The sequence below is a fragment of the Platichthys flesus genome, chromosome 3 (genome assembly GCF_949316205.1).
Source record: "Platichthys flesus chromosome 3, fPlaFle2.1, whole genome shotgun sequence".
In the NCBI taxonomy this organism is placed as follows: Eukaryota; Metazoa; Chordata; class Actinopteri; order Pleuronectiformes; family Pleuronectidae; genus Platichthys; species Platichthys flesus.
The window spans coordinates 11175780-11192968 of NC_084947.1; the positions used below are offsets into that span (position 1 = coordinate 11175780).

Genomic DNA, 17189 nt, shown 5'->3' on the forward strand with positions numbered 1-17189 from the left:
TGTGTGTATTTGTCCCAGACTTGAGTTATTTACCGCCAATTAGTATCGGGCCTGTCAGCACGCTGCTGCCAAGAGAGTTTGTGGTTGAGAGTTGTGTTTTTTCTATTCATGCAATCACGCTAACACAAACCGCACAGTTTGAATTGTAACCAAGCTGATTACTCATGCAAACCAAAGTGCATGTTTTTCATACCATTAGTCTAAAAACATTCATCTCCACACTTCCCCTAAATGTCTGCATGATGGATGACTCCCCCTTCGCAGAATGAAAGACAAGTCAACAGCACCACCATGTGGCTCAAAACTGAATTGACTCCTTTAGAAAATTGAAACACACTGTTGTGATTAACAGTCCGTCTCTGTGTTGTGCATGCATTGGACTGCGTGGCTCCATATGTGTTTTACTGTCCTCTTGAGTAATTCCTTGTCTCTTTATCCAATCTTCACTTTTCTATCTCTTCTCTTCTCCTCCTTCTTTACCTTCCCATTAGTGGACCTCAAAGTATTTTGAAGTAAGTCGTAACTCTGTTGTGTCCAATGAATATTTCAGTTTTATTTTCCCCTGTGCTTATTTTATCTGTTTTTCCCTGTCATTGATTTTCAAGAAAACCTCAGGCCCCAAGGTATCAGTCGAGAAGCCAAATTCATTTAACAGTGTGACGACATTTTAAACCTTGTTCTTGTCTAATGAGCACGACTCCTTGACTAGTACTTTGACAATGTCACCTTTTCATCCCATGTAACCTGTAATCATCTAACAATTCCTCTAGCTGAATTAAAAATCATGTCAATACATTCACTGTATATTCATTTAATCTTTTTTACTAATAAGAAGCTAAACATGCCTTTTCCTCTTAACACACTTTGGTGGACGGAGCATCTCATGACCCACATACATAGTCATTCTCGAAGTATGAAGTGTTTTATAGGTTTCTGCTGAGTTCAAAATCAAACATTACAATTTAATAGCGTACAGTACCTCAGGGGAAATTACATCACAGTCTTCATCTCTTGTTACTCTGTTGGCTGTCAGGAGTGGGCAAAATTAAGAACATATTTGCTGATGTCATCCGTCTTGTTCCTCCAGAGTTCCCAGGAAGCATGTTGTTGAAACGGACATCCAGTTTTACCACGTGCCCACGCACGCCGACGCCAGCAGGAAGCGCATAACGGAGGACACCGAGGACTGGCGCCCGCGCACCGGCACCACCCAGTCCAGATCCTTCAAGATTCTGGCTCAGATCACTGGCACCGAGCAAGGTACATCACAGACTACGTTACTACATTACCTTTGCTTCTGAGAGCATTTTTATTTCTGAGGCTTCTGAGAACAGTGGATCCTACTTAGGTTGTTCATACAGGAGATACTTAAATTGAAAAATAGAACAAAATGTATACCCTTACACAACAAGAAAATAACGTGATGCGATAATATGAGAGTCAACATGGTGTCATCAAGTCTGAAAGGGGGTGAAGCTGTTTGCAGCACAGCAGACACTGGTGGTGCTTGATGGGACCTAGAACATGATTGGCTGATTGAGACACTTGCAAAATTGTATTGGATGAACATAAACACCCAGAAGTCAGCTGGTTAGAAGAGGCAGGGGGGTTGAGAGAGAATTGTGAATGCACTGAACATACTCTGAGCATCTTGACAAAAAACACTCATTCATGTTCCAATTATCTCCCTTGTAGCTCAAAATGAGGAAGAGGAAAAAGCACAGAAGGCAAAGTAAGTGCATGGCATGAACACTGACTTATTGAAAATCACAAATTTCTGTTTTCGCCTGACTCAGTTTATCTTTCATCTTTGTATTCAGTTGCTTGTATGACTATTTCCATTATTGGCGTAACACTACTTATTCCAGGATGTTTCATGTTTTTCATTTAATCTTCATGCTGTTCTATCATTTAACCTTCTCCGCTGGGTGCCTGTAATGTAAACTGTAAAAGTCTACATTGATGCAGCCACAGAGAATCTGACTGTAAATCTGGCAGTGGAAATGATGTGTGGGCTCTTCCTGTCTAGACGGCGGAGGGAGGATCACATTTGATCCATTAAGCTAAAAGCCAGACCCGTGTGCTCTTTACATGATGTCAGTTCTCATAATTGTGCCAAAATATCAGAAAGAAAAGTTGGTTATCACACCAGTCACTGAGAGCTTCTCCATCTGTGCTAATACCAGTCCATGTGTGGCGGTGTGTGATGGTTTGCGTGCTCCTCCTGGTTGTTTGTGGGTTTGGTTGTTGGGCTTGATGCCGTTGCAGTGCCGCATGTTGTTTAACCTGTGTTTGGGATCCGGGGCGACGGTGGCTCGAGTGTGGTGCTCTCATTGTGATGTGATCCATTGGCTGTGCATCGCTCCCGGTGCTTTCTGGTGACACGTGTGATCACTGACTGTATGTGATCATTGATGCTACCATGCAGACATTCTACACGTCTGTGGAGCTGTTGGTATGTGACCCCCTCGGTCACATTACATCATCATTTCAGTCCATGCTGTTATCCATGATCCTAATGATCATGGATAACAGCTGTGCTCCCGTCTTCTCCATCTAACTGTGTCCTGAGTATCATCAGCTTTTTGTTTGTGGTGTCAGCTGCGTCTGTAACATCAAGCTTCCCTGGTGGTTTGGCCTGCAGTGTGTCTCATCGACAGATTTACGGGCAAATGCTCTTTGTTTACTGAATCCCTCTTTTATCTCTCTTTTGCTGTGTGTTCCTTCTTTCTCTCTCCTCCTCCGTCACGGCAGAGAGAACAAGACCAACACTCGGTTGGTGATCGGCCCTAAGTACACCGAGCTGAGAGACTGGCATCACGGAGTGTCTGCTCGCACCCTCAATGTCGAGTAGACTGTCTGTGTGGGTGTGTGTGCTTGTGTGGCTGTGTTTGTGTGTGTGTGTGTGTGTGTGTGTGTGTGTGTGTGTGTGTGTCCACCTATGTTTGTATGTGTAGCCTATTATCAGGTGGCTGCTGTAGATAGTTGTTAATGAATTGGACTGTTGCAGGGACACTAGTTTGTGGACTAATGGGAAAATAGGAAGTAAAAGAAAATACTGCAGTTTGCAAAGGAATTATGTGTGTGTGTGTTTGTGTGTGTGTGGTGTGTGTGTGTGTGTGTGGGGGGGGGGGGTTATGTGTGAGAATGTGTGTGTTACTTTATGTGCCTCGTGCAGACCTTTATTTAACTTGTGCTTATGTGCTGGGCCCACTCCACCGATTACCTTCTTTGAAATGTAGTGCATTCAGAACTCACAAACTTTCCTTGATTTCAATTGGACTGTTGAATCCCTGTATGGTGACACTTCTCACTTCAGAACTATTTAGAACCTTTAAAAGCTTGTTTACATCCGTCTATCTGCCAGCATTGGAACTATTTGATAGCCACTGTCTTGAAATATGATGACGTCAGAAAAACTCCTGAATGTATTTACAGTATATTAAAACCATATGTTGTGCTGCTGTGGTGTGACAATCCAGATTGACACTTTAAAATATTTCTAGAGTATATATGCGAGTCAGGGAGGCTTCTTGGTTGCTGATGCTTTTCAGAAATCAGGTTGTTGTGATTTTATGCTACGCAAAGTGACTGTGTAAATGCTATTTTACTATGTAAAATATTTATCTAGTGCCTTTACATATATTTCGTCCCCCATGTTTACTTCCTGCACATGTATTCAACAATAGTTTCCTCTCTCTAGATTATATTTGTGTTGAATTTCCTTTTCTGTGTTTTGACTAAAGACTCATTCTATATTGTAGCTAATAAAGTGGTTGAGTTTGTATTGTTTCCTTCTCTCTTTTGTCTGGTGTCCCCTCCCTTCCTTTCCTTCCTTGGCCTTCTTACCTTTCTTCCCTCCTCTTTCCTCTTCTAGTTGTCTCACTGACTCTGAGACAAACATTTGGACCTTCAGGTATAAGTCATTGTAGCCTGTGGCCCTATTTTCCCTTCTTCATCCTTCACCGTGAATTTCCCCTTTACACCAGTCACAAAATATCATAAAGTCATAAAAGTCATAAAAATCCCTTTATATCTGATCACTGGAAAAATATTATAATTTTTAGTTTGTTGCCTGTGATCTAACCAGGAATTTTAACCTGAGACACTTTTGGGGCATATTATATTTTTCACACTAAAACTAGTTGCATTTCATTTGTAAATTGAAATCACAAACAGAACTTGAACCTAATAAAAGTATCCTCTACTATCTGCTATCTACTGGCAACAGGTCTCTGGCACATCAGTCTTCTGACCAAGTAGGTGTTTCACTCCCAACTATAAGCAGCCTGAGTGATGCAGTGGCCACGCCCACATCTGCTCAAATTGACCAACCACAGCCTCAGACAGCAAGCTCATCAGCCAATCAGCATTGGCCAGAGAAGGAATCTATACACCCAATTGGGGTCCTTGTTTTTTCAATCGTGACAGCCTCTTAAAAACCCAAATCAATAATAACATACCACCTGCAGGACACGTTCTTCTCCATCTAGTCGCCGTCCCATTGTCAAACTCTGTAGATGTGTTTTGTCAGAAACACCCAATTCATGTGTCCAACATGGACGACCCATCAGCTCAGGTTCTGGGCCCTTTAACATATAACGGCTCAGCTCAAAACCCGTTAGCTCGTCATTACAGCTTTTCAGATTCCCACAAGACAAATTGCAGCGCTACTGAAGCTGTGTTTCTACCAGCCAGCATGTCCATATCCCTTTCTAGGACCAAGTTCTATTTGTAGCCAGACTCCAGCTTCCTTTTTTGCCTGTTTGTAGCATATTACTGACCCACACACTGGGAGTATTCTCTTCATGTGGGAGCAGATCTGGACCATCTCAAATCCAAGCACTAGGCACCTGCTCTGATCCAGTCTCTGTTTATAGAGTGTCCACCTCAGATGAAACTCTCACAGCTCCACTTAACTCTAACTGCTGAAAGTGAAATTGTGTAATGTTTTTTTGCGTGGGTTTAATACTTAAAAAAGGTCGTTACTATAATGAGCACCACCCCTTTCTGTCTTTTAGCAGTTGTCTTGAAAATCCACTAGAGGGCAGCACAGATTCGGAAAAATTTGAGTCCACTAACGGTTTGAATGGCCATGATGATATCAGCCATAAATTACACAATCCGGCTACTGTGTCTCTGAGGACAATGCGACCTCGGTTTCACCTTTCAACTCAACACAGGTGCAGCACCGTAGTTCTAATACTTGATTCACATGAAGTAAAAAACAATCTGAACAGGGGACACATCATTGACTATAACTCTATCTCCAGTCTGTGCAGCTTTTCCTCTCTTTCTTCTCAGTTCCCCGGTCCAAGTCAGTACTCATCTGTCTCATTTATCATCTCGTCATCTTCTCTCTACCAAACCTCTCGGGTACAAAGTTAAACTGCAGAACAATTCACTTTCCTTCCGATATGAATTTCACTAACTTTCTCATGCTTCTGTCTTCTGCCTGTTGTACATGGATGTATACACATGTGTGTGAATGTGTGTGTATGCATTTATATTATCTTTCTAACATTGACTCCATCAGATATAGCAACATCATGCTTTATCCTGCTGAGTAGCCATTAGCAGATGTAAATATGGCCGTTCAGGGATGCACATGGTCATCAACAATACTCAGATAGACTGTGGATTTTAAACAATGATTGACTGGCAGTTAAATAAACGTTACCCTCACCACTGCACTGCCAAACTGGAAAACTGGCCAAAGGCAGGTTGGGTTCATGCTGTTTGCTAAATTCTGACCCAACCATCTGTATGCCTCAGCAGAAACTCAGACCAGGCTACACTTTGCATTTTCCACTCCTCAACTGTCCAGTTCGGATGAGCCTGTGCCCACTGAATCCTCCGATTTCTGTTCTTGGCAGACAGGAGTGGGATCTCGAGGTCTCAATCCTCAGGATCTGCAGTGAGTTTGTAAAGTCCAACAACCAAAATAAACATACGACAGCTTTAGGAAACGCGAGTCAGCTGTCGGACCAAATAGCTCATAGTGTTAGAAGACTGCTCGCAAGATCGTAGGCTAATAAGAGTTCAATCCTCATGAGGCTTAGTGAATTTCTAAGTCAAACACAGAGAGTGAAGACTGAAGACCGCTCAGAGAGAAGCTCCAAGTGCAATGGGATGTTGTGGTGTGTTTGTGGTTGTGTAGCTGGTGTTGTTGGCAATTGCAGTAATGAACTTTACTGTGGAACACACCCTGCACACACCTCACACTGCTGATACATGGCTTGGTTCAGCTTGGTCGATTTAGTGTACTCCAACCTCTTCGTCTATTAATTTACCTTTCTTTTCTCATTTTTGGTTTTTATTCACAATCAGCATCTTGGTTCCATAGTCTTCTGCCTTTTTGCTGGTCAGAACATCCTATCAGAGCAGACTTAGGCCTCCTGAGAAAGCAGCGTCTCAGTCCCTATTGGACGGCCTGCTCATCACTCCAGTGATTCAAGCTTCACCACTGTTCCTGAGGAAAAAGAAGAGGCGCCGCAGCTTCAGTGAGCTTCACCTGCCGAAGAACAAGAGGTAGACAGGGCAGACGTGGCATCTTCATGTTGCTTAAAAATAATGAGATACAGTATAACATCACTTGTATCTTTAATTGTGCTCACATGTGTCTTGTGATGCATGCAGCTTCTCAAGCATAGTGCTCATCAACTAATACCCACATTACCCACATGGAAGATGATTAGGATTGGAAAAAATCTGAAATTTAATTGCGCAGCTGAGCTCTCGAGGAGTAGCAGGTTAGCCATTCTTCTAAAAATTGTTTAATGATATTAATGCTAAAAGAACATTAGCATATATTAATCCACAGTGTGGATTGTGTCCATTGAACTCAGCTTGAATATAAAGATGAACAACACAACAGCTCCCTAAGAGTGATCACCCCCCTGGTGGCTGGCTGCAGTATAGCTCGTAAACCACAGTTTCTATTGAAAGATTGATGGCATGATTGATGCCAAAAATGAGGCAGCGGTAGTATAATTAGGTCATAGTGATCAAGTAGTCTGCTTACAGAGTTCATTTTGGGTCTTTCCAAACATGTTTGGAATGTAAAAAAGTTATTTTTTTACAAAATTATAAGATGGCAGCAGCCACATCTGGTGTATTTTTCGTTCAGTCTTGTACAGTAGGATGAAGTGGAGACGTGTCGTCCATCTTTATATGCAGTCTATGATCGAACATGGCCGTCATGGCTGTGAAAAAAAGCCATGTTTGCTCAAACCATGCCAGCTCCAAAAGACACGGTCCATATGGTTCTGTTGAGACAACTCATACCAACTCTGACATTCTGTGGTCACTGAGAAACCACTTGGCAGTTTCACACAGAGATCAGTCATTGGCTGGTGGACACAACTGTACACATTTAATCCTTGATGCATGAAAAGTGTGTGTGTATGTGTGCGCGTGCGTGTGCCTGTGTGAGAAAGACAATTTTGAGCGAGTGGGCTGATTGGTGTCTTTCTCAGTGTGTGTGTGTGAATGCATATGCATGGATTGTGTAGCGTGTGAGGATTGAACTTGATCCAAAGAATACCACACTGCTAAATTAAAGACCATCTGTTATGTGTTGGAGCGAGCTGCTGGACGGCACTCAGCTATGTTAATGGACCATTTGTTCAATGTTCAAACAAAACCAACACAATCATGAGTCGCATAATAAGTTCTCTTTGGCGTTACAATACACATGAGGTTACTTTACATATGTAAACAGTTAGGGGGCTGGATTCTTTTTTGGTTTTGCTCCTCATTATCGCTTAATACCAGCAAACAAGCCGTCTCATTATCAGGCAGCACACAGCTCTGAAAATAGACGGAAGAGAGAAGACAAACACAGAGACAATAACAGGGATGTAAAGCAAGGCCACTGATTGGATAATGATGCAGGGCAATAGTGTAAAATCCAAGGTTTCCACTTGGTATAAAAACAAGAAAGTGAGAATACAAGACGAGAACAGGAGAGAAAGGCAAATAAACAGAAAATAAATGTGTCCCTCACTCACTTCTTCCGCCGGTTCCTCTTTAATTATCCCTTCAGTTAACCAGGTCCATATGTGGCTCATCCAGATGGTCATTGCTCTAACTGGCTACTATTGAAGCAAAACAGTGGGACCCTCCATTAATCATCCAATCACAGTCTTGCAGAATACAATTAGGTTTCTAATTGGCCTGATTGGTGGAGAATATTAATGAGCTGCACTGTAATTGGCTCTAATGAATGAAGGACTGGGAAGCGTCTTATTTCCTGCTCTATTTGTCACCTGTTGTTAGCCAGTTACTGTAGCTAATGGGAAATGAATGGGGCGAGCTTGTTCTCAAAGATAATGTGAATAGATGGCGCCGTAGCTTTAAGGCCCTGTCCACACTAAAGCGGATGTTTTGCAAAACAACCTTTTTCCTCAAAAATAGCATTTTAAAAAGATTCCAGCAGTAGTTTGGAGAAGACCCGAGACTGCTTTAATATTTATATTTAAATTAATTTGTATACCCTTAATATCACAAGTTAAATAGTATGATGAGAACCATTCTGCTTGATGTTTTTTTATTTCCAATTTTTTTAATTCCAATTTTCCATTTTGTGAAATTAGTTTGGTCGATGAAGCAATAACGTTCTCATGTAACTAATGTAATTTAACAACTTGTTGACCTTTGCAAATCACGTTAATCACAAAGTTACAAGAACTTATACATATTGCAAGATGCAGCAAGTCAGAGTACAACAACATGGACGTGAAGGAAACGGTCATTTGCAGCTCACTGGCAATTTTGATCCTACTTCCTGTACCCATTCATTTATTATCTCTGCCTGTGGATACAAGAAGTTCATTTGCGGCTGGTCAAATGATCTGATGATGAGAATGAAGAGCGATGTCCCACAGTCTGACAGTCCTGTACCAGCGATAGTCTGATTAGCTGGAACCAATCAACAGGCCACTGGGTGCATTTATCTCAATGTCATTGCACTGTGGTTTGTTTTTTTCACTGTGTAACACTGTGTTTACTATTCAGATGACAGATGAGAGTCACATTTGTTTTTTAACAACAGCACACATAACTACTACTAAATGTTACAGTTATATGTACGTGTGAAGAGCCACTTTGGCAGCCGTCTAACCAACTTTGTGTTCATGTATTCAAAGTTATTCCTTATTTCTTTAATGTTTCTTTAATGTTTTTCTTCTTACACCAAAGGGTGTCTTGAAGAGGGAGACCCTCTTTGCTCCTCCCCCGTCAATGCTGTCTATGTCTTTAGGTAAATCTCTCCTCTTGTGACTTGTACATCTGTCCAACGAAGAACTCCACTACGAAGAAATTAAGTTAGAATCAATTAGAGCTTTAGGTTTGGGTGGTAAACCAATACCTTCTTTACAGGGCATCCGTGGGTTTTCAAATGCAGGTAATCCCATTAAAAAAATTAATTGAATCCTTTCCCATGACTAAGTTTGTGTTTCGTCCCCTTCACGTTTCCATTGCTGCCAATCGGAGCCGTAGACGATTAAAAACCTGTGTCTACCACAGAGTTATTTGACCCGGGAGTGAATGCCGATTGAATCCATTCCTATTGCAGACAAAAGCCAGATGTGTTATGGGCTTCTTTAACCAGTGGAAAGGGGGCTCCAGTGGACCCCCTCCTCTGCTCTGTAGGGAGCATTTCATGATATTATTGTCCCGTGTGGTCAAATGAATTGTGGGCAGCTGAAACACAGAGAATCTACAGAGGCATTCCTCCTCGTCTTTCTATTTATGTCCAACAGCCCACATCACTCGGACGTTATCACACACTCTCAATTCTTCTGTTTCACTTTCTTTCACCCGCCGAAAAAAACCTACAGGCACAGCTCACTGTATCTGTGACTCCAGTTGCCACAACACTTGCCTCCCATGAGTCCACTAACAGTCAGGCACAAGGAGAAGACAGCAGCGATCCAACTGTTGGCATCAGCCCCGGCTCCGCGTGATGGATTTAATACATCTGGGGAGAGATTCTTGGCCCACCCAAGGTCCTCGGCCGGCGTTGATGCACACACACACACACACACACACATACATACTTTAAGTGTTCACAAAAAGAGACATGCACACACTTGATCTTACTCATAGAGAAGTTATTCATTTGCATCACTTTTAAAAGGCAGCAGAGAGTTTGAGGCCAACGGGATACATTTGATTGAAGAGACATTTTGCTCTGCTCCTTCACATGAATTCAAAGCCAGATAATAAACGTTTAATTGATCAATAAATCCCTAAACTTCCCATTAGAAATTTTGTCAAGGGACACTGTTTTTTTCTCAGAGCCAGAAAAGTGCGTAGCTCTTAACATAGATCACAAGAGATATCTTTTTTTTTTTTATAATAATATTTCACTATGAAAAAATAACCTCTTCACCCAGTAGAGAAATGTTTGCATCACGAGGGAGTGTTTTGCCCAGAGCCACATGTTTTCCTTACCAGAGAACAGTTTGACCTGAGAGGGAATGTGTGACCCTGGTAAAGAATATGTTGCCCTCAGAAAATATGTGTTGCCTTAGATCGTGTGGATCAAGTCCTCAAAACAATGTCTGGGATATTATACGGTGTGTTTAGAGACTCAATATATCACTCTGTGCAAATTAATCCACACTCATAAGAAACAAATTGGCGATTAACCACAGCACCGCGGTTGCCTGCTTTTATTTGTGAGTAACTGCCGGGCCCGCGGTCGTTTTCCTCTATTTCACCATTCGGATTAATGTTCTGGGGTTTTCTGATGTGGAACCACAACATTCTCTACAGTCTCTTACAAGAAGTATTTCACCCAAGTGTCCAAACTCGTGTGCATTCAGAAGGGACATTTCAAATGAAGGAGGAGGCTGCAGTGTTTACCTCTGCTGAACTCAACACCCATTCGTTCTCTGAAGAGAGGTTTTGATTATCAGCCATAATATTTTAGTCCGTATGATATCACCTGTGTTTTTATGAAACACGTGTTTGATTTGCCATGTTGAGGAGAAGTACTACGCTACCCATAATCCTCAGGTGTAGTTGTGACATTTTTCTATTGGTGAAGCTCACTTTTATAACTTTTGGCTATGATCAGATGGTACACCCTCAATACACTAAGTTACTATACAATACACTTTTAATGAAACATCATATACACTGGAAGTCATTGGAAAGTGATCATTCGCAGTTGTTATTATGGGATGTGTATTTCCTACACTTTTCCAATTTGCCCTTTTCCCCATTTTCCACTATTTGTTTTTGCTCTGAATCAAATCTTTTATGATCGACCAGGTTCCAGGTTTATAACTTTATTAATGAGGATTTCCTGTAATGTCAATAGAGAGAAATAACGGGGGATTTACTTCCGGAAACCAGAGCCCTTCTAAAAGTGGGCGGTCACAGTTATTTTCTATATGCAGCAGTTGTGGTAAGAATATACAGATAATCCAGTGAACTGAATGTGGTCAGACTTTCCACTAGAACTTTGTCTCCTCTCCCTCATTAGCCCTGTGAGTCTGGCATCATGTGTGCACATCAGGACTGGGCACGTTTCGTCATTACACCATGCTACGTCTCACTCCACTCTAGACAATTACTCTCTATTGAACCATATAAATTGATATCCCGGTATGTGCTCATACTGTGCTCACAATCAGGAAGTTTGGCTGTGGCTGCATTCTGTGTTTTGGTTGGTACCGTATATGTCCCTGTCAGCAGGTAGGTGGTCTGGAGTCTGTCTCACTGTAACAGGAACGTGTAAATCCGACTGTGCTGAAGCGTTTTTTATCTGTGCAAATTACAGTTTACATTCTCCTGCTGTATGATTCATCTCCCTGAATGAGCAGAAGCAAATAATAGCTTTGCATTTTGTTATCCAGGCAATGCGAGAACAGTTTATGCTTCTATGAAAGTGCAGTGGCGGTGGTTTCTAGTGTACTGCGTTTAATTATGAATTCAATTGAAAAACATATAAAGTAATTTCCATTTCATTTGTGTTTTCCATTCTGTGTTTCTGCATAGTGAGGACGGGGGCGAGCCTCAACTCAACAGCCACGAGACTGCAGTTGTCAAAACCATGATTAAAGTACCTGCTGCAAGCCACGGTAAGTGTGTGTGTATGTGTGTGTATGTGTGTGTTTGTGTGTGTGTGCGTGTGCCTGTGTGTCTTCGTGAACACTTGTTTTTGTTACCTCTTAGGGTCCCTTTTCCAGCATAAAAACATTGACTTTGTCAGGGCCAATAAAACTCATGAAGACCAAAGCTCAGTGCTAATGAGGCAAAACGTAATTTCTGAGGTCATGGTTAAGGTTAAGGTTAAGTTTTGGTTCAGAATGGAAGTCAATACAGTGTCCTGTAAGAATGGGAGTGCAAACTGTGTGTGTGTGTGTTTGTTTGTGTGTGTGTATGTGTGTATCATCCAGGTATATCTCATGTTGGGACCTAAATATGTTCTGTAAATAAATTATTAGATGTTTTGGTTAAGGTTAGGTTTAAGTTAAGGCAAGGTTGAGGCTAAGGTTAGGTTAAGGGTAAGGCAGGTGACAAATATAGTTAAGGCTTGAGTAAATCTCAGAGAAAGCAATATCATGTACTCTGAAGTAATGGAAACAAGACTGTGTGTGTGTGTGTGTGTGTGTGTGTGTGTGTGTGTGTGCGTGTGCGTGTGTGTGTGTGTGTGTGTGTGTGGTTGTCTCCGTCCATCCATCCATTTTCTATATCACTCTTCCTTTGGAGGGTCCTAGGGGACCTGGAGCCAGTCCCAGCTGACATTGGTCTCTTGACAGGTCACCAGTGTATCACAGCATATCTTAAGGATTTTTCCTTGACACACTCACAATGAGCACTGGTTACGACCATTGCCAGGTGTCATTTTTTTACACCCTGTATAAAATGTGATTTATGCACCTTGGACCAAGCCACAATTGGCCTGTCTCATATGACTTAACCGACCCGAAATAGCATATATCTGTCATACACTATATCAATATAATACATGGTTTTGTGTGACAAAAATACCTTGTTTATTCATTGAGCCAATAGCTACATGAAATCTGTGGAACACTGAATTAAACATGCTGCCAAATCCAACAGAAGTATATCTGTACAGCTACGTATGAGTTGTTTTTACTTTAGGCTTTTTTAAAACTAAATTAACAACCGCAGTACAATCATCTTAGGTGACTGAGCTTGTTTTGTTAGCAGAAGTCAGGGGGAATACACACATGCCAAAAACGTAGACTCCCCCAAATATAATCCTAAAAATAGCCTCCATTGGGAATTGAGATAAACCTTCTTTTAAGTAGGTTTTTCGGTTGATTAATACATTCCCTCCTACAGTTAAAAAAGTGTTGTTTCTTCTCAAACACACAAAAAAATTGTTTGGTTGCCAATCCTGGCATCGTGTGAAACTGATTTACTGCCGCTGGATTGAATGTTGTTGCAGCCAGTTAGCAAGGGGAAAGAGGCTTATTTTCCATGGTTGAAGCGTGACATATGTTGTGAAATAGGTCATAGCAGACTCTCTTTTCTCTTCTTGTTCCTCTGTGGAAGCCCGTTAAGCAGACGTGAAGGCCCCACTCGGCCCGTGGCGCCTCGCTCAGCCGCACACGCAGGAGTCCGACTCTCTCAGAAGGATAATATTTACCGAAGGGACCCGTCGATAGTTGTGAATAAAGTTTTAAAGGCAACCCGCGGAGCAGCAGTGGGATGTCTGTTCAGCTTTTATAGATTCAAGAGACTGAGTGTCAGTTATGTACAACATTCTGCTTCTAATGTCCATACTTACAATAAATAAATACAGTTTGTCAGTTCAGGTTCATTCTAAGCCAGAGCTGAAGTCCTCTCCTCGCCCTTCTCTTGCTGGTGTAAGTGCTGCTCAGCACTAATCGTAAATGCAGTCACTTACCCCGGGACTCAGGATCGTGAAAATATACTGCTACCCGTGTGGTGCCCCAGCAGCAGCAGGCCGCTGACCCATTTTAAATCTCGAGCAGCCGCTGAGGAAACCCGGTCTCCAGCAGCTGGCGTGTTGCTAATGCCCGCTGTAAAACAATATCGGCACTGTTAAAAAATGCAGAAACACAGAGGCGCACTAAGGCAGTCATTTACGTCCTTCACTTACCTGCTTCCCATGTTCCTTCAGAAGCTTCAACTTCACAATAAAAGCCTCCTGAAGCTCATTCTTCACAGCGCGATTCATAATTTGCCACGTTGAAATATCAAACAGTGTAAAAAAAAAAGAAAAAGTAACGTTAAAACTGTTATTTCCCTTTCATGTAAAAAAAGTGTGTACCACCTCTTTTTTTAGAAAGGAATTTTGGTCAAGTCGTTTAAAAGTGATGAAGCATTAATGTCCGTGGCATCTTAAAGCTTTTAGCCTCGCTCAAGGACTGTCAAACACACGTTTCAACTTAAGCCCTCTATTTTTTATGATGAGGGTTTACCCTACGAGCTTTGACATTAAATGTAAACGCAGCTCTGCTCTTTGCCCAAACAGACAAACTTCACCGTGCAATTTAAGGTTAAAGCCGAGCTCCGAAAGAAGCCGTTCCCTGCACCACGCACACACACACACAAAAACACTTTTCCATCCACAGTGCGGACATCTAAAACACCAAACTACGTGTTTAGCCAGGTGTCTGGGTTTTAACCGAGGGAACGTCTTGGTGGTCCGGGTCAGTGTGGTGTGTGTGTGGTGTGTGTGTGCTTGGTCATGTCGATGCATGTGCATGCACCAGAGGAATGTGTTGGAAGTAGAATGAAATATTTTGTGTGGTGCTCACAAATGGATGTGGTGAATCCTTGGTTGTGACAGTGGTAGTCAACCTGCTGTGTGCACTGCCCTGACACCTGCTGGGTATGTAGACAAACAGGGCAGAGGTCAAATAACTTACCCACCTTGGAAGCAACTGCAGATGTTCATCTTTTGTGATGTTGAAGTTGCTCACTTTCTCTTTCCTGCTACAATCTCCACACGTCCCATTGTTAATTTATCCTGTTTTTCCTTCTCTGACGCCAACAGGTCAACGCCCACGGACCGGTTTGATCCTTCCATCTTTCGGTATGAAGGGTAACGGCAGTGCCAGTGTCCCGAGGGGTCCTGTCCCAGCCCGACCTGTACCTCAGCCCCATACCACAGACGAAGACACCCTGGTCCAGATGGCCGAGCACATTCCTGCAGGGACTCGTACGCCCATGTGTGGCCACTGCAACCAGGTCATCAGGTGAGGAAAATCTGAATTTAGACATGAAACTTTACTGACCACTCGTTCTTAATGTCACTGCAGCATTTAGATGACCAGTGTGCATTATCATCAGGGAGGAAAGAGGCTTTCATCACCATTTATGTTTAAAACTGTGAAAGTAAACAGTGCATGTGGATCATATCATTTCAGGCCCTTATACTGCCGTGTCACTGCTCAATTTGGCTGCAGACATATTATCTCGTACTCAAGCAAATGAATTAACCTCCACTCTTTAATTACTTAGTGACACGGTAAGGCACTTAAAATAATTAACTTGAAACCATCTCCAGTAATTCATCTGCGTATGAAACTGTAGAGCTAAAGATCTGACTGAGATGCAGACAAGGATACAGGTGTCTTATTGTGCGTGTGTCCATTCAATACTCACATAATAGGATGATACCAGCCCTGGATTTTCCTGTTGGGTTTCTCTCAGTCTCCTATTTTAAGAAATGGAGAATCTAGTGGGTGTAAAATAGAACATGATGATGAAATTAAAGTACAAGTATCTGAAGATTGCTTGGCTTTCCAATCGCGTAAAGGGCTTAAATCACGTTTGAAGTACAGAAGCACAGTTTTCCCCGTACACGTGTCTTCTCCGTCTGTCCGAACCGCATCGTTATCGCATCTTGTGTCACCTTACATTCCACATCACCAGGGATAGGGTTGCTCACACGCTAGCGACTGCCAGGCTACGGTGCCCATCAGGGTCAGTATCCGAGTCGGCTTAGAGAAGTACAGCTATAACGTGGAGTAGATCAGTCTCTGCTGTTTTTCGACCATCTGGGTGGACAGGGCTGAGGTGGTGGCAGAGGACGATGGTGGACAAGAGACTATTTACACAACACCCTGGATTTAAGTGAGACATGATAAATATTAAAAGTACCTACGATTGATAAGCTGACATAAATAAATCCTAAAGCAATTTTGTTGATTTATTAATTTGGCACAAAAGTCAAACGCTGATTTGCTCCAACCTTCACCGATATGATTTTTTTTTAATTATTATCATGCATGATCATATCTGAACCTTTTGTCTATTGAGCTGTTCATTGGACAAAATCAGTCATTTGATGGTTTGTGACCTTCTGTCTCTGGGTAGTGACTGACATTACTCACATTCATCATTTATTCATATGCAGTTTGCCTGTTTAGCCTCTCGTGGCTACTTGTCGGCATGCTAATGAAACAAAGCACCGTTGAGGATAGTCTGAACTTTATTCATCATGAGATGTACTTCAAATCACTTTAATGATAATATAAGTAATTAATAACGTTTCTCCTGGGTATAGGTTCAACTCTGAGTTATTTTCAAATCAAACCAGATTTCCAATCAGTCCCTTTGCTTCTGCATTTTCTTTTTTTTTTTTTTTTTTTTTTACAGAGGACCCTTTTTAGTAGCGCTGGGGAAGTCGTGGCATAAGGAGGAGTTTAACTGCGCCCACTGCCGCACGTCCCTGGCAGACATCGGCTTCGTGCAGGAGCAGGGATGTGTTTACTGTGAACACTGCTATGAAGACTTCTTCGCTCCAACATGCAGCCGTTGCCAGGCCAAGATACTGGGGGTGAGTTAGTGTGAGGTGAAATGGAGCTGTATGGTGTGTGTACGTGTGTCTGTGCGTGAGAGTGTGTGTGTGTGTGTTTGTATAAAGGGGATGGCTCGTTAACACTGCACTCATCGTATTGTCATCTGGCTGCTGTGGTGGTTATTCAACAGCTATTCAATCATAGCAAAGCTGTAATTAAAAGCGAAACATTATAAAGATGACGGGTACATTTACATCACAGTTCAGGGAAAGATAACATTTAGAAAAGCTTCAGGGTTTTCATCATTTGTCTGAAGATTTTCCATTGGCACCATTCACTTACTGTACAGCACTGACACTGTGTGTGACTGTCCACCCCCTGTTGTTTGGAGACAAGCAGGGATTGTCCTCCTCCGTGTCATTCAGC

At 42.2% G+C, this 17189-nt stretch overlaps 1 protein-coding gene across 1 annotated transcript in view; it reads left to right on the forward strand.

The window, feature by feature from the left end:
• Positions 1–17189, forward strand: part of pdlim5a (PDZ and LIM domain 5a) — a 57415-nt gene that overhangs the window by 36151 nt on the left and 4075 nt on the right. Inside the window, exons 6-10 of the mRNA XM_062384830.1 lie at positions 1088–1260; positions 1696–1732; positions 12013–12095; positions 15014–15215; positions 16621–16801. Coding sequence (XP_062240814.1) covers positions 1088–1260; positions 1696–1732; positions 12013–12095; positions 15014–15215; positions 16621–16801 — 676 coding nt within the window. The remainder of the gene's footprint in view (positions 1–1087; positions 1261–1695; positions 1733–12012; positions 12096–15013; positions 15216–16620; positions 16802–17189) is intronic.